Source organism: Peromyscus maniculatus, chromosome 19, assembly GCF_049852395.1.
Source record: "Peromyscus maniculatus bairdii isolate BWxNUB_F1_BW_parent chromosome 19, HU_Pman_BW_mat_3.1, whole genome shotgun sequence".
In the NCBI taxonomy this organism is placed as follows: domain Eukaryota; kingdom Metazoa; phylum Chordata; class Mammalia; order Rodentia; family Cricetidae; genus Peromyscus; species Peromyscus maniculatus.
Window position 1 is genome coordinate 69,503,722 of NC_134870.1, and position 23,082 is coordinate 69,526,803.

Here is a 23,082-nt window from a genome sequence, read left to right on the forward strand (position 1 = left end):
CTCTCTCTAGGTTGTTTTGTTGGACACATCATCTAATTTGATAGTGTTCAACCTCAGTGAGGTAGGATGAGGTGGTCTCTTCACCCTTGTTCTGTGGATGAGGACTTGGGCGTGCAGAATTTCATGTTGCAAGGGTCAAATGATATAGGAGAATGAAGATTTAGACACACATGTCTTGATTTTCTTAAAAATCGCTGTCTTACATACTTTCTAAAAGAAATTATTTCCCTACTTAGCATTCTAGTTTTTGAATTTTAAACACAAAGGTATGAGATTAAACACATAACGATTCTTAGAAAAACCCTAGTACAATCTTATTTCCTAAATGCAAACTGAGGATAAATAATGCAATGAAAAGGTATGATAGCTTACAAAGCAAACTGTGAAAAAATAGACATTTTTTATTCACGTGGCTACATTTCTGAAAACACAACTCAAGAGACGTTTGCCTAAATTAGAGCATCCTTGACAGACTGCAACTCCCTACCCTGTGTGGCCTGCAGGGTGCTGTCCCTGGTCTGGGGTCGCCATACTCACAAACAGTTCCACTGTGGGCTTCCTATATGGGTAGGGAAGTGGCTCTTTGGTTTGTCTGTCTTGGTGGTCACCTTTTCCAAACACTGGAATTGGAAAGAAAGAGAGAGCCATCAGTTCAGACACCTGTATTTTGGCACTTTGACAGTAATTTCTCCAAAGACTTAGGTTAGACCGTTTGGTATCCTCTATTCCACGGAGAAGCATAAAACCACGAACTCTTAGGTGCTGGGGACGGCATATAAGGTGGCTGACGTGTTGCCAGCAGAGATTGGAGAAAAGGGGACCCAAGATTGTGGACCATCAACCCTCTGTGTGTTCCCCTCGGGATCCTCTGCTTAGCATGCCTCTAGAGGGCCAAGGCAGAAATGCCTATGTGTCCCAACGTCATGCTTTATGGCGTGCACATGTCATGTCCTTCTCCATGTAAATATTTCTTGTAATACTAGTCTTCTTCTTCTATCTGATCTTCATGTTCTGTGTTCCTAGATCAATGGTGATTTCTGTGATGCAGGAAAGGAGTGAAGTAAATTTCACAGGGAATTATACAGAGATGATCACCCAGGCTGGGGTTAAAGCAATTATGCAGTTCATGGAAAAGAACCTGCAGCCTGGGGAAGCTTTTTAGGCTTGGATAAGCTGTACTGAATGTGTGGTCAACTATAGCACATGGTGTGATGTGTATCAACACACTGGACTCAAATTGGCCCTGATGAATAATTCAGTTTCTGAGGATATTCTAAGGACATTGTGTAAAACGTGAGACCCTAAGGGGTATTGGCTGAGGACTGTGGATGGAGTAACACATAGATGGGATGACAAACTAAAGTGTGGGAACCTAGAATAGGAGGAAAATGGTGGTCTCCACCAAGAAAGGGAGATGGTAACTTTAATTCAGATATTTTTTTATTCCTCCTGAAGGAGTGTGGAGATAATGTGACAATTGATGGGGTGATTGCTACAAGCTTTATTGGGTTCCTAGATTGAAAAGAGCTGCCAAGAAAGGTGAGCTTCCTTTCATAGAAGCTCTATAAATTAGATTAAGTCTTCCTTGGAATTGTTGGATATAGAAGGACAGAAGTAGCTGACTTGCAGGGACAGATTTCTTGTCTGAGGTCACTGTGGCCCACTAGTCATGGGGCTTAGTGTTTGCAGAGGGCTGAGGGGGAACTTGGGTGGCTTCAGGGGTCTTGAGGTCGGAGCAGGCTGTGTTAGAAGAAAATGACTGTCTGGTACACTGACCACTGTTCGGATTTTTACCCTTTTTTGTGAAATCACATGTTGCTAGCCTTTGGGTCAAGTGCTCAGAAGATTTTATAATCATTAATAATAAAAATAGATTATGCTTGCTTTGGTGTTAGTCTGAGATAGTTCTTGTGTTTAGTAAAAGATGATGAAGAATATATTGGTGATTTTCTAAGAATAATTTTTGGAATCACGAGAACATTTTGTATTGGGTGATTTCCCCTTTTCTTTCTGTTCCCCCTTTTCTCATGATAATAAAAGACTGAGCTCACCAGGGCAGAAGCAGAAGCTAAGAGAAGCCAGGGGAAACAAAGAAACTTAGCAACTGCAGAAGCCCGAAGTGACCTGTCAGCTTGCATGAACACTGTCTCTGAGTCGTTATTGCGCCTTCCAGGTATCCCATCCTTTAGACCCCCGAAACTGCTGAGGCTGGTCCCCGGCACTTATGGATAAGACTCCTTTTTTTTCCTTTGTTGGTCAGGCCTATTTGGGCATCTCTCTTTGGGGAAAACAGAATATGAAGGGATGTAGGAGGTTCCGAGACCCCAGTGGCCCTTAATGAAGATGCCTCTACTCAGTTTGACCTCTGTATTCGCCTCCCGGGGGGACAGTGGCTTCTCTGTGATCTCTGTATCACACAGAGACTTGTAGGTACAGGAAAAGGGACTGGGGCTGGAGTGGACAGTGGCAGATGCACAGAATAAGTGCCAGTCGACCGCTTCACCACAAGCGGGACATGTGTATCTCACATCACTCCCCCAGGACTTGGGGACCATTAGGAAGAAAGGGCAGGAAGGTTATAAAAGCCAGAGGTTGGGGAGAATTGGGGCAAAATGGGGCCTTCTGGACATGGCAGGACCGTTACACTCATAAACCAACAGCAGCCAACACGAGACCAAGTCCATCAACATTCGAGCACATAGGGGTATGGGCCCCTGCCCCTAAATGAGGAGCTATGGACAGTTGAGGGTTTCTGGGAGCAAGAGAGTCAGTTTTCTGTAAGAGTACAGCCCCTGGTCAGTCAACCACACTCCAGTGGCTGGCCCCATACCCAGGAGTACATGGGCAGCACACACTGGACCTGATGGGTTATATAAAGAAAAAGAAAAGAGGACATGAAGTTGGGGGGTATAGTGTAGAAAGGGGACATGGGTGGGAAGTGAGTAGTTAGGATGTGGAGTAGTGGGGGAGAGATGATCAAAATACATCATGAAATTCTCAAAGAAGAAAACATTTTAAATATTCATTCATTTGATGTGTGAGTGTTTTGCTTGCAAATAATGTGTGTACCACATATGTGTCTGGATATTGGATCCGTGGGGACCATAGTTCCAGGTGGCTGTGAGCCACTGTGTGTGTGTTGGGAATCAAACCTGGGTCCTCTGCAAGTGGATCTTATTCACTGAGCCACCTCTCCAGTCCCAACAAAAATATGTTTTGAAAGAAAGGAGCTGGGATGTTGGAGTCCTTTGCCTCTTCCTCATAAAGTCACGGGCAACCTGAGTTTGAACTTGGCAATGATTCTCCTCAGGCAGATGATTTGAAAATTATTCCACTCCCCCTTCCCGTTTTTTGATTACGGTATTTATTTTTATTTTTGAGATGAGGTCTCACTATGTAGCCTGGCTGGTCTGGAACTCATAGAAACCATCTACTTCTGCCTCCCAAGTGCTGGGATTAAAGGTGAGTGCCACCATGCCTGGCTATGATAATGTCTATTTTTAACCTAATGGTGGTCATGCAGTTACGCTGTGTCTAGCCACTGATAAGTTTCTGTTCCTATAGTAAATAACCTCACACCATGCTTGGGCAAGAAACACTAATTAAACCCAGAAAATAAGGAAAATTCTTTAATAATTTTTTTTGGTCTTTGAATTTTAGCATAATATCCCTGTAGTCACTTTAAGTAGGTTTTGAGATGCCCGTGTGTCCTTGTAATTCTACAGAGCTCTTGTCACGTGACTCTAAACACCTTCCATTATTAGGCTGGCTCATTTTTAAGGATGACCCTTTTCAGTCCTCTGGGGAAAGATCAGGCCCTTTGAAGTTTGGACTTGGTACTCTGGTGCCCTCCTGTGGTCAAGTGTGAGAATGGCAGGCTAGGTTCTGCCTCCCTGTTTGCAGTCTGCTGTTCCCCTTAGGGAAAACTACAAGGGATGTACCGGAAGGCACCCTGTCCCCGCTTGTGAAGAAGCAGGGACCACGAACACCAGTGTAGGAAACAGAGAAAATGTACCTGAACTTGAGGCTTGTATGTGTGGCCTCCCCTCTGAGCTACCCTCTGACCCTCTGCATCATCCTGGAGCAGCCTGCCAGGCTTCGGTGATTCCCACAGACTTCGCCATCCCAGGCCTCTTTGCACGGGGATGCACTCTCCTGCGCCCCCATGTACAGGGCTCTCTCTCTACTTGCAGGATTCCCCATAACCACGCTAAGTCCCTCGCTCTAACTTGGCTGACTTTAGGTATAAATGGATGAAATCGGACAAATTATGGAAAGACAGTCGGGCACCGAGATGGCTTCTGGGAGCGTGTGACACCAGGGGGCACCAACGCAGGGGTCTCTTCTACCCAGTGCAGTGCCCCAGGATAACCAGCTGGTCATGTGTAACCAAGGCTCTTCGGCTTTCTCTGGGGCGCTGTGGTGGGGTCAGCGCGCACTTCTTTCCTGTTCAGAGGCTTCTCTGTCCCTCCACTGACGGGCACTGTCTCTCCAGGATCATCGCGATTTGCTAGAACCTGACCTCGGTTTATGGGTTCAAGTTTCTGGTATCCTCCTTCACTCATCTCTAGCCTCCTTCTGGGGTCCCCTTCTGGCCTGTGGAGGACCCCTATCCACAACTCTCCTCTACGTTGGCTCTCTCACCTCGGTCACTGTCATGGTGGGAACTTTTCATTAGCCTTCTGAAGCGGTGGACTTTGGATTCTTTGGTTTGAGAGGGTTTCCATACATAGCCCACCTGGCTATCCTCCTGCCTTAGCCTCTGGAGTGCTGAGGTCGGAGGCTATGACTATAACTATGTGTGGCATGACCAATGTTTTAGGAATTGGTGGCACATTTGAATCTCTTGAAGAGCTCTCAAAGATCTGGTTGCTGGCCCAGGCTGTGTTCCTGATAGGTTAAATTTGAATCTTTGGGAAAGGGGTTGCAGGTAATTCCAGAGCCAAACTGAGACCTTTGTCAAAACCCATCACACCTGTTCTGGATTATTTCCCCATCAGGCAACGCGTGTTCAGAAACGGGGAAACCTGTGGCTTTGGTCCGTGGCCATCTATTAAAAAGACCACTGTGCCGTGGGTACCTGCCACTGTGTAGATATTACTGTGGCCTGCTTTGAGGTAGGAAGCTGGGGTCTGAGTGGGAGGTAGAGAACGTACACACCTTTGCTCCTCCTCCGGATGGATGACCACTCGATGTGGAACACGCTTCTCCGTCTTGGGAGCACAGTCTCAGAGCCCTCCTCTGCCTTCCACTGGCCTGCTCCGTGTGGCTGCTCTCCACTGCCACCTAGCGAGGGGCAAGAAGAGACAAGTCAGTAAGGCACCTGGTCTGCATCTGCAAGAGCCAAGCTGTGCAGCCAAGAAGACCCAGAAGCTAGAGAACAGTGGGCAATGCTCCTTGATGCTGGAGGAATATTTGTATGCCACTAACTTGTGTATTTTCATACATACAAAGAGGATGCATCTGTTTAATAAACTAAGGCAACATATGAAAAGGACAGTTTTTCTTAAGATGCTCAATTTTAGCGGCTAAACAGCCAGCGGAATAGACGTAGATGTGGATAGAGGTTTTGGGGGTGGGTAGCTGGGGAATGCCTAGTGAAACTGAGGCTGAGCTCATCTACCAGGCAGAGTCCATGATGACCTGGATTCTTGTGTTTAGTAACTCAGATTCTGTACTGGGGCAGAGTCGGGAAAGTGGGTCAGGGCCACCTATTACTGTGTCTAATAGAGTTGATGGCCGGATCACAACAAAGCAAAAGCCAGAAGGACCCCTCTCACATAGGTGATACCGAAGGAGCAGCGTGTGGTCCACAGCCCTCAGCTGGACCAGCCAAGAGCTAAGAGTGAGAGATGGAAAGGGATGCTCCAGGGAAGCCTGAAAGTGAAACAACCAACTTCCAAAGGCTTGGAAACACTCAGAGCAAAAGTCAGTGTGAATTACTCTCAGCCCCTAGGAAGCGTTTTCAGAACACTCTGAGCAGATTCCAGGAATGTGGAGAGCATCGAGACCACAGGTGTCTGCTGTTGTAGAAATGAGATGTACCATCCGTGTAGTAGAAAGAAGAAATGGAAACACTGGCTGGGATGCAGAAGTCATTACTTTCTGCCCGGCATTTTGCAAATCGTGTGTAACCTCAATGACACTTTCCTTAATTGCAGGATGTAATTCTTCCAGAAAGAAATAGACAGCCCCTGGAGGGCCGACCTTCTCAACCCGACCTGTAAATGATGACAGATATCTCGGAGTCTAATCTCCCATTTCTTTCCTATACTCTAACAGAATCAGATAGCGCTTATGAAACACTCTGGAAGAAATTGTAGCTGTCCACACACTAGAGGCGTCCTCAGGGAGAGCACTTCCCGCTGATGGTACTGGACTCCTCTGCTCCAGGCAGGATGGTCCCTTCTCCTTGGGGAACAGCTACAATTTCCTGCCTGCTTGCACAGACTCTTACCGAGCTGGGCCTTAAGCAGAGTCCTTGACTGGCGAGACACTTGATTTCCTCCAACACTGCCACTATCTATCACACATCTGGTAGATGGATGGTAGGTGCTCAGAATGTTGTTAAATAAATTAACGAGTGATGATCATCCTATGCATTTTAATTTCTGAATGACAGAGCAAAGAACAAATGACTATACTAACTAGGGCATGGAACATTTTTTGGGTGTGTTTATGTGTGTATGTATTCATGTGTATGTGCATGTGTGTGTGTGAGCACACATGCATCTGTGTGTAGAGACCAGAGGTTTGCACTGGGTGTCTTCTTCATTACTGAGGTGTCATGGTGCAGTGAACAGAGGCTGGGCCCAGGGGCTCCGGTCACCATGTCCCTGTTTGCATAGAGGTGCAGGAGCATGACCCATCAGCACGGTTGCAAATGTTCTGGGGCGTGTGGCTGGGAAGCGGTGTCTTTGGTGACACCTGTGTGTCACTGCCAGCAGGTGAGTAACTCCTGGGTGTGCAGCCTGGGATAGGAACTGTTGCTCTTCCCTCCCCTAACCAGCTTTATTAAACATCTCAGTGCACACAGCTTCATTCAAGGGCTGTTTAGGATCATTCTAGAGACACATGGTCCATGTCCTCAAGTGTGGCTACCACCTCATGTTTTAGAAGGCAAAACTTCACTAATACTTAGAGCTCTCATACCTCTAAAGACACATAATGTAGAGAAACGTCCACCATTAAAGTGATCAGCGGGAACAAAGATTTGGAGAAGAGCTTGCCTATGAAATAAAACTTTCAGCTTATTGAAATTTCTTTGAGGGAGCCGACCGCCCCCCCTCCCCCAAAACATCTCAAATCAAATTTGATATGTTTTTTCAAAGAGGAAAACTCATCTTGTGTGTCTTTTTAAAAATTGGCCCACCATGGCCCATGCCTGTAAAACCAGCTCTTGGTGGCCATGCCTGTACATACCTCCACAAGCTGCCTCCCTCGGGTTGGAAGCAGTTTTACTTTCTCCTGGAGGTGGATTGATGCTGCCTATTGATGCTCACAATGTCCACCATGAGGAGCACCTGAGTGTCCACCATTGTGAACCACTTGTCCTCCCCAGCTCCCTCTTATTCACAGCCAGTGCACTCCAGGCACAGGTACAGTGCCAGAGTAACTGGTTCTGAGGCATCATATCACAAAGAACTTGGGGTGTCCATTACTGGTTGCCCTTTGGTTACCCTTTGGTCAGATGTCTCCCTATGTTGAGCTTTGTGCTATGATTTTTCATTGCCAGAGACACACTCTCTCTCTCTCTCTGTGTGTGTGTGTGTTTGTGTGTGGTGTGTGAGCTGGGCAGGGGGAGGCTTCTGAGTGCTAAATGAGATGACTTTTTTCTTTTCTTTTTAAAATGATTTCTCTGTATACTGAGTGTCTCCTACCTGTGTGTGTGTGTGTCATGGAGGTCAGAGGAGGGTGTTAGATACCCTGGAGCTGGAGTTATGGGCAGCTGAGAGTCACCTCACGTAGTGCTGGGAACCAAACTCAGGTCCTCTGGGAGAGCAGGAAGTGCTCTTAATGTTGTCCCATCTCTCCACCTCCTTCTTACCTTACAACTTTTATTACACTGGCTTATGCAAGGTCATTTTTAGGCAGATAACACGTTTTGAACATATTCTCTTCCTCATACACTCCTGCCCACCCCATTCCTTCTCACCACCACCTTCCATGACCCCCCTTTCTTCTTCTAGACGGTTTCTTTTCTATTTTCACATCATCTATACAGATATAATTCTTGTGGATTTATAAAGTCTAGGAACAAAGGAGAGAGAATATGTAATATTTGTCTTTCTGAAACAGATGAAATTTTCTTAACATGATTATATATAGTTGCATCTATTTTTCTGTAAACAACATAACTTTATTCTTCATTATGACTATATATACATACATACATATATATATATATACATGGATATCTATCTATCTATCTATCTATCTATCTATCTATCTATCTATCTATCATCTATCTATCTATCTATCATCTATTTCACATTTTCTTTATCCATTCCTCTGCTGATAGAAACTTACAACATACCTATTGTGAACAGTGCTGTAACAATGATGTGTGAGCATCACTGTAATATGGTGACCTGGAGTCATCGGGTAAAAATAGGGTGGTAGAGGTGGTGGCTCTTTTTTCCTTTGAAGCTGTGTAAAATAAATTAATGTTTTCAAAAATTATTCCATACACTATCGAGGCCTTGAATGTTAGAATTGGAAAAGAAAAATTAAAATTTTGAGATTCTTTAGTTGGATCCTCTAATTTTACTGATTGGGAATTTCAGCTTGGAGGCATGGAGTGACTTGCCTGTGGCCAAACTCTTTGCAGAGGCAAGAGTAGACACTGGCTCTGCCTTGCGTTCTGTGTTTAAGATGTGTTTCCTGAATCCTTGCATCCTATATGGGTTTTATTTTTGCTCAATCAGCTCCACTGTGCTTTTGAATGCCACGGTCAACTAAAGGTATTCTAAAATCCAATATTCTTTTAGCTATTTCTTCCCTTTTCTCAAGAAAACACCTTCCTAAATCTTCCCAATGCTGCTGGACTTGGCAGTGGCCTGAAAGGCAGATTGGATGAGAAGGATTTGGTTCATGAGGACACTTTATTATTTGGGATGCCAGCTTTTTAACACATTACCAATGGTCCATTTTTTATAAATGTAGGGTATGATTCTTTGTAACCATGAGATAAGTACTCTATTAATAGATGATGCTTTGAACTGCTCTTTTCCCTCATACAGCTCATTAGTTGGCCAATGGATCCACCTAAATTTTGATTTTTTTTTTGGTGCTTTTGTCTCACCCCATAAGGAAGATATTAATATGTATAAATGAATTGATATTTCATTTAAACTCATGAAATCTTATGAGAATCTTGTAAATGAGATCAGAGAGTCAAAGGGCAACTATAACTTAGGTAATTTTCACCCCATTTCCCTTCAAAATAACATTGCACTCTCTTCCTGTCCGGTCTACACCCTCAGAACTGTGGGTTAGCAATGCCGGTCTTTCTGAGGTTGATCTGTCTTCTTCTAATCCGTTCTGTATTCCAACTAAAACCATGTTTTAAATTTCACTTTCTTACTCAATAATCTATATGGCTCCACAATGCCCCGGCGCCTCCACCTGGCTTCGTAGATATTCAGTAATAGGGCAAGTTTCACTATCCGGCCTTCTGTTTTTTCCTTCTAACACAAGTTCAGCCATGACAGATTAGCTCTTCACTGCTTCCCAGCGTTCCCTCCACCTCCACACCTAGGATCTCCCCACCCCCTCTTGCCTCGTTTGTGTTCTACTTCATCCATGAAACTCCCCTCGGCTTGTTTTGGTCGTATAGATCTATCCGTTCTCTGAATTCTCTCTCACTGCATTTCACAAAGTATTCTAGGTTATGTCTTTTGGAGTTTAGGCTGCGGCAGAGTTTTTACGTAGCTCAGGCTGGCCCTAAATTTAGTCTTCTTGCCTTAGCCTTCTGTGCCTTGAGATTATAATCGCACACCACATCAGCTCATAGTAGAATTTTATATTCATAGTTGCAACACATGTGAAATATATTTGATAAATATTTTCCAACCTAATTAAACTACTTGGAGTGACCAATTCTTCCATAACCAAGTGACCTTGAGTCTGGGCAATGGTGGAAAGAAACCAAGGTTCAGAGAGAAGGGTCTTACCTGGGCCACATAGCTGGTCAGTTATAAAGCCAGGTACTGACATCTTGTTTTGAATTTTATTCCTGCAATGTAGGAGTTTCGTAGCTAGCCAGAGCCCTTCACGTGAAATCAATTGGCTTGTGACTTTTTAAAAGAGAGTGTAAATTATTTCATCCATCAAAAAGAATAACAAAAAATTACAAAAATAAACATCACCGTTGGAAGCAAATTGTTCTGGGTCATTGCTGTGGGTACTTCTCTATGGCGACATTTCCACACTCTCTTCCACACTGTCTTTCATGCCCCTCCCCTGTTATCTATGGAAGACATAGCTAATCAATTGCAGACCTTTACCAGTAAGTTTAGATCCGTCCTCACAATCCTTAACATAGTGACCTGAACATCTAATGCTAATCAGAGTTGGCCCTTGAGGGCAAAATTGTTTTCCTTTCCAACATTATGGAAGGGTGTAGGTGGGGTACACCTGAGAGAAGGGGGTACATCAGGGTGTGGTGTCGACAGTGGGCTGAGGCCGCAGGGAGATATATCTAAGCCTCACAGGGTGCCTTTTCCCCAGCAGAGAGATCAAAAAGCAAGCGGGGGGGGGGGGGGCAGGAAGGCAAAATCCTCCACTGTCTAATAATAAGACTCTAACTACTTGTAGCCAGACCCAGTGGACTTGTGATATTTTATATAAACAATTACAACCATTCTCCTAATGATTCTTGGTGCTTCTCCATAAATGGCCAGGAAGGACGGGGTTATAAAATTTACTACCTAACAAGATAATGAGCTGCCCACCTCTTATCTACTCAGATATGACTCATGAGACAAACGGCCCAGGAGAAAAGGCCAAATAACTTCTCTTAACTGCCATTAAAGTGCCCCGTTGTCCCTTAGGGGAGTGATCTGTCTCGCAGAACTTGGCTGCTGTGTTCCTGTCTACAGTATATGCTCTTTGTTAAGACTTTTCTGTTGGTTCTGGTCTGGTAAACACTTTCACCCTGAACCTTGGGCTTCCTTTCCTGGCAGGATATTTTAGTGGCTCAGCCGGGGAACCTCCCCCACCCCCTCACTTCTTCACTCTGAGGCTTATGGTGCTTGGCAAAGTGGCCAATGGGCACCTGAAAATCTCTGAGATCCAAAGGCTTCTGGGGTGAGACTTCAGATAGCTGCCACCCATTAAGGCATGAGCTAAGGGGTTCATTTTGGTTGGTTTATTATTCAAGGGCGGGGGGGGGGGCTGCTTTTCTTCCTTTTGAGACCCCCATCTCAACGTGTGCTATGGGGACGGTGACAGCTCGTTTGGCATGAGTCCACACGTACTGTGAGGACCCCTCCACTCCTCTGACCTCACTGTCTGTTTCGTGTCTGTCACTCACCACCACAGAGCAGGTGGGAGCAGGCATGTGTAGCCGATGATGCATGCACCTGCAGCTTTCCTTCCCAGCTAGTCTTCCTGTTCTGAGAGGCCTGTGGACACCCATGAGAGGCCCGTGGACAGCCATAAGAGGCCCGTGGACAGCCATGGGAGGCCCATGGACAGCTATGAGGGACCCGTGGACAGCCACGAGAGGCCCATGGACAGCTATGAGGGGCCTATGGACAGCCATGAGAGGCTTGTGGACACCCATGAGAGGCCCGTGGACACCCATGGTAGACAGCCACGAGAGGCCCATGGACAGCCATGGGAGGCCCGTGGATAGCCATGGGAGGCCCATGGACAGCTATGAGGGGCCCGTGGACAGCCACACTTTCTTTTATAAGCTCATTGGCTTGTCTGCTGCCTCCAGCCACACCTGCTCTCAACAGGTGCTCTCGACCACACCTCAACAACTGCTTCCACTTTGCTGCTCTGACCTCTCTCTCTCTTCCTCCTGTCCCCTCTCTCTTTTCCACCCACAGTGCTTTCTCCAGTGGCACCTACGCAGCTGTGTTCACCCTCTCCTGGGACCTGTGTGCAGGGAAGTAAGAGAGCCTTTGAAAGCAAACCCTTCCCCATGGAGAACGCCCTTCTTCAAGAGGTGGTTATCAACTCGGGCACCCTCTAAGTACACAGCCCTTCTCCACGCCTGACTTTCCCAAATGCCGTTCAACCTAGGATCATTTAGCCAGGATTCACCTTCACTGGAGAATCCCAAAGGCCCGCTGAGGCCTTTGGCTACCGTGGTTATCAATATCATCCTGGCCACGTGATGCACAAAAGGTCCTGCATCTGGTCTTTATCAAGCACCTTCATGCTTGTCACCCAAATATGGCCTGGCCAGGCTCTGTCACTGTGCCTGACACAGAGTCCCGCTGCTCATATTGGGCCACTGGTGTAGAGAATGAAAGAGGAAGGAATGACAGAAACACATATTATCTATCTATTGAAAAATATGATAAAGGCTGCGTGTGTGACCGAGAGGGAGATGAGCATGTGTGAATGTGTACCTATGGGTATGTGCATGTGCCTGTGTGAGTGTGTGGAGGCCTGAGGAGGGTATCACTGTGTCTCTATATCACTCTCCACCTTATTGAAACAGGGTCTTTCACTGAACCTGGTGCTCACTACTTCTTTTATGCAGGGGAGCGGTTGGGGCTAGCAAGCCCCAACAAACCTCCCATCTGTGTTGCTGCCCCCCACCAAGTACTGGGGTTACTTTCACGCACAACCTTACTGGCTTTTCCACGGGTGCCGGGGCTCCAGACTCTGATCTTATGCTTGCATAGCAAGCGCTCTTGCCCGCTGAGCCACATATCCATCCTGGGAAGGGCACGACTGCAGCTGTTAACCATCAGTGATGGGAAACAGTGCAGGGGCTTCTGAGCACACTGCCCTTTCCAGTCTGGAATAACTGAAGCTCTCGTGAGAACAAACCGGCCTTAATCCCGAGAGTCCAGAGGCTCCAGCTATCCCGGCCATAGTTTTACAGGATAAGACTCTCCAAATATGAGTTAAACACTAGACTGGGGGCTGCAGATTCCACCCTCTAGACATACGTGGCCTTCAAGTTCTTTAATGATTGGGAGGAGACCTTTGGCCAAGAAAGGTCAACCCGGAGGAAGAAAGGGATAAGAGGCAGGTCCACTTAATGGCAATAGTCCTCCCTGCCCATGTCGGGAAATCTTGGGGCTCCATCTAATCTCGATGTAGTCTAAGGAGACTAACCTAAGTCACCAATCAAAGGACCTTCTCCTGCTGTTGCTGTGGCTAGCCAGGACATTTCATCTGAGAGTGCCCAAGGGTGCCAGGCTACAGGCCTTACCCACGGCCATGTCCAATCTGCCAAGTAGAGGCCTTTGAAAGGGAGATTGTCTCTCTTTTCCTAGTGAGGGATCAAACCCAAAGAAGGATGAATGCCCCTGATTCTGCTCCTTGACTCTGAGGAGCTCCACAAGGAAGGAAACCCACCTCCCTTTGAGGAGTATGTGTCTCTGGGGTGGTACAGGCTTCTGCATTCTCAAGGTCTGTGGTTGGCACTTGGATAACTCTGTATGTGACAGGGAGAAAACCACATTCCTCTCTGATACTGGGGCAAATTTCCAGCCCTTACCACTGTCTCCAGTTCGACTTTTCAGTCCTCTGCCCTCTTACTGGTACTGATGGCAAACACCAACCAACCTGGTTTATATCCCCTTTAATCTGTATGATAAGCAAGTATCTTTCATTCATTCCTCATGATCCTGCCTAGGTTCCCCATTCCTTCCCTAGTCAGAGCCACCATGCTCATATTTCAGGCTCTTCCAAGTTTGAGATTCTAAATACTCTATAACTCTTGCGCCCAACACCAAGTCCCTGTCCCATCATGGTGAGAATCATCTAGAGCCTTAAAGACCTTCCCCGCAGTCACCACTGGAGACCTCTACCCCACCCAACAAGTTCCTTTTAAATGGGAACACTTTTGTTCCTGGGTACCCATTAACATCCACTCCCATCACAGTGTTCTTAAAGACCCTGACAGTTTTTAGGGTCAGAAATCAGAGGGAATATTGATACAGATTTGGCTTGTGCTTCCTTCATGACCCACACCCATGAAGCCATCTGGAAAGAAAGACATATATATCCTCGCTGTTGAGAATACCGATAAAATATGCCCCTGATGGTTTGGGCCTCTTAGAAGCTATCTGGCCTTGAACTCAGGTGGCCATTATGTATACTACATTGCAAGATCCACCCAAAGCAGCACTTTGACACTTCTCTGGGAAAAAGCTGAGTTGATTAACAAGCCAAACAGGAAGCTTAGCTTCCACTCAAGCCTGCCTTGGGTCTCAGTATCCCTCCCACCTTCCCCTTCAACATATCAACTTAAGAGACTCAACAGGCTTTAGATTAGGTCTTTATAGCCACCCCAGAGGGATGGTTACAGAGCCCAGAAAATAATCGGTTGCTCCCTCAATCCTCCTAATGGAAAAGACTTAACAATCTTCATTAGACGACACATTTGAGAGCTAAAGCTCTCCAAATTCTAATCAGGCTTCCTTTCACAGACACAGACATTCTTCACATAGTCTATTTCCAAAGTTTCTCCCACTTGTCAGGGAAATCCCAGAGGAGCCGTCAGACTCCATCTCCTTTTATAGCCTGTCCAGAGAGGGGACTATGCTGGTAGACTAACAAACAGATTCCACTGATATCCTTCCTGGTGCAAGGGATGAAAATATCCCCTAGCTCTAGTGCATACCTTAACTGGGTGGATGGAGTACTCCTCACAAAAATAGAAAGGGCCTCAGAGGTAGCCAGTAACCATAGAACACAGTATTTCCACCCTGGGTTCCCTTGGTCCCTGCAGTCTGGCCTGACTTTCATTTTCAATATCATTAGGGAATGAGCGAGGCTCTCAAAACTAAGTATTGTTTTTATTTAGCCTGGTGCCTTCAATCTTCTGGGAAGGTCAAAAGGGCTAATCTAACCTTTGTAACAGGCTCCTCCTCTCATTGAGTTAATATCACTAAGACAGACAATCGTGGCTGTCGCCAAGATCTGAGACAAGCATCACCCCAAGCTTATTTTCAGGATCTCCTCGATACATTAACTTGGGAGACTGAGTCCATCTTCTAACCCTCCCCACAGGATAAAAGGTCATTTGAAGCTGTCTGAACCTGACCCTATCATGTCTTGCTAATGTCCTCAACTGTAACCAAGTTACAAGACCTGTTGCTGTTGATCCAGCCATCCAGAGTTAAGAGTGTTTTACCCCACAAAGTTCTACCTACCTATTCCTGTGAGCCACCTGGGGATCTCCATCCCTTTCACATCCAGCTCCAGGGAAATCTACCTTCAGACACCTCCAGACCCCAATTTATTAACTGACCTAGCTCGTGACTTGAACTCTAACTCCTGCCTTTACCTATTACCCCAACATCACTGGGCTCCTCTATTAGGCACAGGGCTCCTCTTCATGCTCATAATCACTATTAAATGTCCTATCTGTCTCCCTCAAATCACTCTATGGAGCCACTTTTAAGCATCAGAGGTTTCATTGTTCTTTTATTACTGTTCACAGCCCCCTTTCTATTGTCTTAATTCTACTTCGTGTCATCTACCCCTCCTTCCTTCACATTCTGGTATAATTGGTGTCTTCCAGATCATAGCTTGTTAAGCTCCAGAGATGGCATTGTCTCTGGGATAGCAACCATTGTCATTGATACCCACTTCTATCATTGGAAACCTCTTGACCTCCAAATGATGTCACAGTCTAGCCTTCAACTTTCTGTGATACCACCCCCTTCAAAATAAGGCTCAAACCTTTTATGTCATATGGTCCTATGAATCTGTGGTAGAACAGCAATGTCAGCCAGGGTTCCCCTGCTGCTCTCTCTCAGCTCCCAAATAGTTCCGGACCAAAGGAGATCTTTTTCCCTTGTCAATGGTTTGACCTTGTTGATCTGCCAGGGCAAATGTAGAAATAAAAAGGCCAAAAGTAAGCCCTCTTCCAATAAAACTAAAAATTCTTTATTCTCATGGTCAGGTCCCAACTGCTTAGAACTTTAGACCCAGTGGACTCTAAGGACTTATAAAAACAATGATAGACTAATTCCCAATGGCCCCTGGTACTTCATGCCAAATGAACAGTCCCAGGAAGGACAGTGTCATAAAATTTACTATCTACCATGACAATGAGTTGCCAACTAAGATTCTTATCTACTCAAATGTGATCCCACACAAATGGCCCATGAGGTATTTTCTTCCTGGATATTAAAGTACCCCATTCTCTCTCAGAGAGGCAATTCTTTTCCTCTGAGAATTTATTCATTGTGTTTTTAAAACTTTTGAAACTATGTATTAAAACTTTTGTGTTGGATCTGGTCCAGTGGATAAAGCATTTAAGGTACAGCATGGAGATTAGAATTTGGATCCCTAGACCACAGACAAGCCAGGCAGGTGTGGGAAGCCTGTAATTCCAGCACCTGGGAGGCAGAGACAGGGGACCAGAGGAATCTGGCTAGCCAGACTGGCTAAAATTGATGATGATTCCTGGGTTCAGTGAGAGATCCTGCCTCAATCAATAACAGAATGATTGTCACCCAATGCCAACTTTAGCTCTCCACATGCATGCATACATGTACATCTGCATGCATGTTCGTTCTCTCTCTCTCTCTCTCTCTCTCTCTCTCTCTCTCTCTCTCTCACACACACACACACACACACACACACACACACACTTGTATTTCAATTCTTGTCTGATAAATACTTTTGGTCTTGGGACAAATCACATATTTTGTAAGGCTGTTCCTGTTTCAATCAGATAGCTTCAGTAGCCTGATAATGCTTCTTATGATATGTCATCTGAAGTACTCCTTTTTGTAGCTATGGGGAATAAGTCTATGCTATTGAAATTGGTATATATGAGGGCACCAACACAACAGGTTGTTGAGAAGCTGGGGTGCGTAGACACACCTGGACTAGGAAGACCCAGTTCTATGGGTGTGTCTACAAAAGGGAACACAAAGAGGTAGGCCAAGCCTGGAGCAGGCAACTGGTCTCTGGAAACAGCAGGTGATGACTCCCCGGAGGAAGGCATTCCACACTATCTCATTAGCCAGAGGTTCCATCCCAGAGGCTAATTTCAACACACTGCTTCCCTGGGGGCCCTATGATGTCAGAGCTATGAGGTTTGAAAACTTGTGGAATGTTTTTGTGGAAAACCAAAAGCACACGGCTCACCCAGTGATCGGGAGAGCTGGGAAAGGGGACCTGCTGGCTGATTTGTTCCCCTGGCTCTGTCACAAAGTGAGTGAGACAGACCAGCTCAGGTCGCCAATTCCTATTACTTAGGTAAGTCTCCAGACTAGCCATGGTTTCTTCATCTATAAAACAAGAGGTTTGAACTATAAATACTTAAGAGCCTTTTCAGCGTTAAGCTTCCAAGAACTAGATTTTTTTTTTTTTTGCCAGAATTCTTAATAGTTTTCCCATCCCACAACTGTCTTTCCCAGTACAGTTCAATGGTAGAAAATAGAGCTTCCTTTTGCAAAGCCAGGTGGTCCTGTAGGTTGGCATCTACCTGGTTCATTTCTGCCCCAGTTTCTCTTACCTGAGCTTCTTTTGATTCCCAAATTGGGCTGGAGGAATCTAGACCATCAGGCTGGAGAAGAAGCTTCTTTCCAATGTCTTTTGTCCTCAGCTCCAGGCGCTGCGATGTCTCCTAAACTTGGACCCCCTCACTGCCCTGCGTCTTCCAGCCCATCCTCTTGACACCTTTCTGTAAATCCACTCATTCTTGTCCCTGACCCCATGCCTGGCACAGGTCTGCCAACTGAGGAAGAAGAAAGACAAATGCCTCTCGGCGGCCCTCTTGCACTCTGGTCTTCTTGACTAAAGATGCTTCCTAAATACCCCAGGGAAGAGGTACTCTAGCTGCCATGGTCTCCACATCAGCTCATCAGGCAGCGTTCCTTAAGGGCAGCCCTGGTAACTGTTAAGTCGCTTCCTTGTTGTCCTCCAGGCGTCACCCCTTCTCATTAGAATTCTAGCTCCAGTATTTGTCTTTAAGCAATTACCTAAGGGTTGTCTCCTTGGGGGGCAATTTGCCTTCCAACCTCGATAAGTGCACTTAATTCCCCAACAGGCAGGACACAGGCTAGGGACTAGAGCTTGCCATCAGTGTCTCAGTGGAAAATTCTGCCCAGCCTAATACTAAATGTGGTCTTTCTCTGGGAAATTTCAGAGCTTCCTCACTAACTCTTGTTGATACGTTCGCCTGCTAGCTCACCAGGGCCCTCTCGGATTAAGAAGGGCATAGCCTAACCACTGTGGCCAAAATATACCCTGAGGTCTATATATTAGGGAGGCTGGCTCTTGAAAGTCCCATGAGGCCATGGGTCTGATGGGCTGATGGGGTGGGGTGGGGGCTATACAAACATGTTTTGTTTGGCTTGAATATGATGGGTCATCAACCCACACTGCTGTTCCCAGCATACACTTAGAGGCGGAAGACAGCGTCCTCCCCAGGATCAGAACCATACCTCACACTGAGGACATTAGCTCCACCTGAGTAGACAAACTCTCCTGCTGACGTCAAAGGGTCCCTTCCTACACCAGGTGTTTGGGATTCCCAAAGACGGATCTCGATCAAGGAGGATGAAAAGCAAACAGAAAGGGTTGGAGGCACCCAGGCGCCCCCACATTCCAGGGACAGGTCGGGAGCTGGTAGAGAGCAGACCAATTCCGTGCTTACATGATGGGCTGCTGGCCATACCTAAGCCTCCCCCTTTCTTTTCTCCTGCCTGTCCAGTCTCTCAGCTCCATCTTAGACACTCGCCCTTCGCACTCTTGCCCTGGCCTCTTTGAAGGGCTCCTGAACTTTCCATAGCAAGCCCAGTCCTGTTTTCCCAGCATCCATCCTAATTAGCCCAGATACAACATGGAGATGCCGCTAATAAACAATGATAGGCCACCCAGCTGCAAAGAGAAGAGGTCGCCCGTGAAGAAGCCATCCAGGAAGGTCACACAGGGTTCATGAGCTACACAGAACCATGGTGTAACACAGCATCTCTCAGGCACACATGTCATACACATGGTATATGCAGGGTGAGGCAGTCAACTGTCCTAGAAAGCAGAAGGACACAGTGGAATCTTGTGCCTCACAGGTCTCAGCAAACACGGAGCACACTACCAAGGGCACTTGGAGCTCTTGAGACGAGACAGTCTCTTTAGGCCTCCAAGGCTTAACCCGAAGTCACTTCAGAATGAGGTTTTCCTCAGAACACTCTGGTTTCCTTCAACTCTACGTTTCCATATTTGCAGAAGGAGAGTGAAATTAATATCCGGGCCTAAGTGGTAGTCAGGTTCTTCTGCAGAAAGGGCCATAGTCCTTGTGGAGTAAATTCAAGTTCAAGCTATCTGTGCTCCAAAGGTGTGTTTCCTTTGCTTCACTGTGTTCCAGCAATCTCCCCCCTCCCTTGACTGTAAGAACAGGCTGGGGACTCTGAGTTCTCACTCATAAAGGGTGGGCTCAAGGGGCCTCACTGTCCTCCCTTCCATTTTAATCCTTGAAGTTTCAGAATTTCTAGTTCTACTTGAGGCAGAAGGGGTCCCTATGAATTCCTCTGTCTTCTTACAGTGGCTAGAGGTAGAAAAAAATACAAGCAACACACACACACACACACACACACACACACACACACACACACACAGAGGGAGAGAGAGAGAGATAGAGAAAGAGAAAGAGAGAGAGAGAGAGAGAGAGAGAGAGAGAGAGAGAGAGAGAGAGAGAGAGAGGAGAATGTGGGTTCTTTTAAGGGAGTTTCCAAATAAGACTGTGTGGGTTTGGGGTGGATATCCTGGACACTGTGAAACTGCCACTGCCACCTGGCTTTGGATGAGAATGACTCCAGTCCCTCACAACCTTTGAGATCTGGGGGAACAAAGGCTCAGAGCCATATAGGAAGCACGCTGGCATGTGGGGGAATACCGATTTGATACAGTCACAAATTCAGTTTGCAAAGAGACCAAGTGGTGGTGAGCTCTTAGAGGCCCAAATAGAGTTCAGAGGAAGGAGGTATGGGGAGGGGCAGGTCAATGCAAAGCTCAAAGGACTGATGCTCACCCCCCACCCCCAGCTTGTCCTCTCAAGTAATCAGGGTGAGAACTTGGGTAACCTGATCAGATGGCTCAGTGGTCAAACTCTAGAAAAATCTAGAAAGCAATAATGGCATATTTTGATAAGCCTTGTCTCTATGTTCTGATGTTTCTGCCAAATTAGTGATATTTCCTCTTTGTTCTTCGGTGCAAACTCAGGGTCACAGAATCATGGATACTGGGAGTTGGATGACGGCCACTTCAGTGGTCACCTGCTCTAGCCCTCTGTCCACTGAACAACGTGCCCTGCAAGGTCTCCAGTTGCTTGGGTGGGAAGCTGAGTCTAAGGAGACATCATTGCTCAGGCAAGTTGCCTTGTTACGAAGAGACTCTATTCACTGACTCATCCAGCTGTCTGTTACCTCTGCACTGTGCTTCCGAGTCTCCCACTGCAGACAGCTAAGATCCTATCCCCTTTCCTTCCCAAGGGACACATCACCATTTCCAGCAGGATAAGGATGCTTCAGCCCCCCATTTACCTCACTTGGTCTCATCTTAGCATGCCCCTTTCCATCACAGACAGGTCCAGAAGATGCTGTGTGTGTTTTCATGGCATTCTGCCTCCTGTTGTAATCAAACCTGTTCTCAGAAATGACACCAACCACCTAAGACACGAGTGACTGACCATGCTTATGCCGTTACTAGGCTGGGGCTGTTTATATTTTAACAGGTTCCAAACTTTAAGCCAAAGGAAGAGCTGGGAATGCTTGGGTAGCAGCTACGGGAAACATGGGGGGACAGGAGGAAAGGCATAGAAAATTTCCTGGAGTTCTTAAAATCATGCCTGAGGCAAATTCCTAAACAGAAGACCAACCCAATCAGGTAACTGCCTTGGTATGAAAACTGGTGCTGTGAACTTAAATGCACTCAGGCTGTCTGGCCAGCATCCTTGTCTCAGGTGATACTATTCAGCTGGCCAGGCAAATCCCCATAAAATAAATTCCCTGAAGGCAGGGACGGGTCTGATTCTCTCCTGGTTTATTGTCAAGCCCAGGATTGAGTAACATATTAATAGTTCTGTATTTTTTAAAAAAAACCTTCTGGGTGAATGAGCAAATATGGTCAGGCCACAAGGCAGAATTCTCAGGCTCTGAGCATTGGCAGATAGTACATTGTCACCAGCATGAGAGCCCAGCTGGGATGGAATGGGGCAAATAGGATGAAGCTGGGGTCACACAGATTTCAAAGGCAAGAGGAAATAGACGACAACAGATCACATGTGGCGATTTGATTGCAACCCCACCCCCAAAGGTTTCATAGCACCTAAGCTATGATTTCTGAACCCCCAAGTCCCATGCATCTGCTGAGTTGCAGGGAAGGATCCACGGGTTGTAGCTGAAGGGGAGGAAATACCAAAGAGCAAGCAAAAAGACAAATGGCAAGAAAAGTGATGATCACACCACTGATCAGCGTGATGTCTCCAAGGGGAAGAAGGAAACTTGGGTTTGTATGTTGAAAGGCAGATTGATGAGAAAGGACATGTAGGCTCATGTTCACAAACAAAGTGAACAACTAGAGAAGAAGGTCATCTCTCACGGGAAAATGAGTCACGTTTCTAATTTGTAATAGAGATAGGAAATGAAGAAATGACATTTATGGACAGCTGGGGACCCCCACGTCCAGACAAAATGCTATTCGCTCGCTGGGGACAAGACTTTACGGTCATGTGAAGATTTGGAGAACTTAGCACCTATGTTCTTTCAGGTCTTATTTGAAGAGTTCCCTCAAGGAGGCATTCTACAGGAGTATCACACGGAAGAGCACAAAGTTTGTGAGGCAGGATGATGAACAAAAAAGCAAAGGATGATCAGAAGTCAGCGTCTGGGATCAACGGTGAACTTGCCGGGACAAGCACAAGGCTAAGGCATGAGGTGGGCTTGAGTGTGGATTATTGCAAAAAGAAGAGGCGTGTTATTAAAAATGATAAACAGCCCCAAACACCAGTATTTTAGAAGTGAGCGTTGGGGAGGGGGAGAGAAGGCCTATACAGGCTTTAGTGTCTCCGACTGGGAGAGGAGCATCGGCAAGGTGGAGCACATTAGGACGAATTCTTAGGCACTCTGTTTTCACAGGATGAGGAAATAGGTTTCATCCCAAGTGCTGGGAAAAGCTGTCTAGCTGTGAGTGGAAGGGAAAGCTTGAAGGTTCAAGACGCCTTGTCCATACTTCCAGGGCTCCCGTTTTCCATGCTCTGGCCTTTTCATTACTGTGAAAGCCCTCTTCTGTGGAAAGCTCTTTAGGCCCAAACCCCGACTCTAAACTAGGGGGCCTTCACTTCTTATCACGGGTCCTTTCTTGTTGCTCCTCAGCAAAGCCAAGTCTACAACATCTATTGTTTAGAGGCATCAGTATCATCTCCCAACCCTCCTCTCAAAAGACTAAATAACATTTTTGTTTTATGCCAACACCGTGTAAATCAGACTTCTCACTTCCATTTCCAGCAAGGGCATACCAGATTCCTTTAATACTGCACCGTGGGTAGTTATAAAGATCTGGGCAGAGGGGGCAAATCAGCTTTAGGGGTACCGAGGACCAGGTGTGTGTGATTTGATACAGGTGCAAGGAGAGGCAAAGCAAGTGTGCCGAGCTGATTGGCCCAGAGTTGAGACCACAGGGATGCAGGCAAGAGCGTTTCTGCTTGGAGCTGGGCTAGTCACCATTGGGGGACTTCTCTTCCTCATTGCTTTTCATTGTCAGGAAGTAGATGCGGTTGGCCTCTGGGTAGGTGACTTTGCTGAGCGGGAGCTTGTAGATGCCAGGGTTGTTGCTTGTCAGGAGAAGGAAGGTGAGGGTGGAGAGACAGAAGGCCCAGGTGCCTGGTGGCACCCCAACCTGCAAATTGAAACGAAAGATTGTTTCCAGGCT

General features: G+C 46.4%; 1 protein-coding gene across 3 annotated transcripts in view; it reads right to left on the reverse strand.

The window, feature by feature from the left end:
* The window catches only part of Slc14a2 (solute carrier family 14 member 2), a 441,163-nt gene that overhangs the window by 12,996 nt on the left and 405,085 nt on the right, over positions 1-23,082 (reverse strand). Inside the window, exons 1-4 of one of the 3 annotated variants that reach the window (XM_076555559.1) lie at positions 17,672-18,377; positions 15,883-16,022; positions 5,161-5,286; positions 538-620 (exon numbers count right to left, since the gene is read on the reverse strand). Coding sequence is in view for 1 of the 3 variants with exons in the window: in XM_076555557.1 (XP_076411672.1) it covers positions 538-620; positions 5,161-5,286; positions 22,875-23,049 (384 nt within the window). In the remaining 2 variants the exon portion in view is untranslated. Of the gene's footprint in view, positions 1-537; positions 621-5,160; positions 5,287-15,882; positions 16,023-17,671; positions 18,378-22,874; positions 23,050-23,082 lie in introns of those variants that run through there. The other 2 variants (XM_076555557.1, XM_076555558.1) reach the window with 2 other exon arrangements.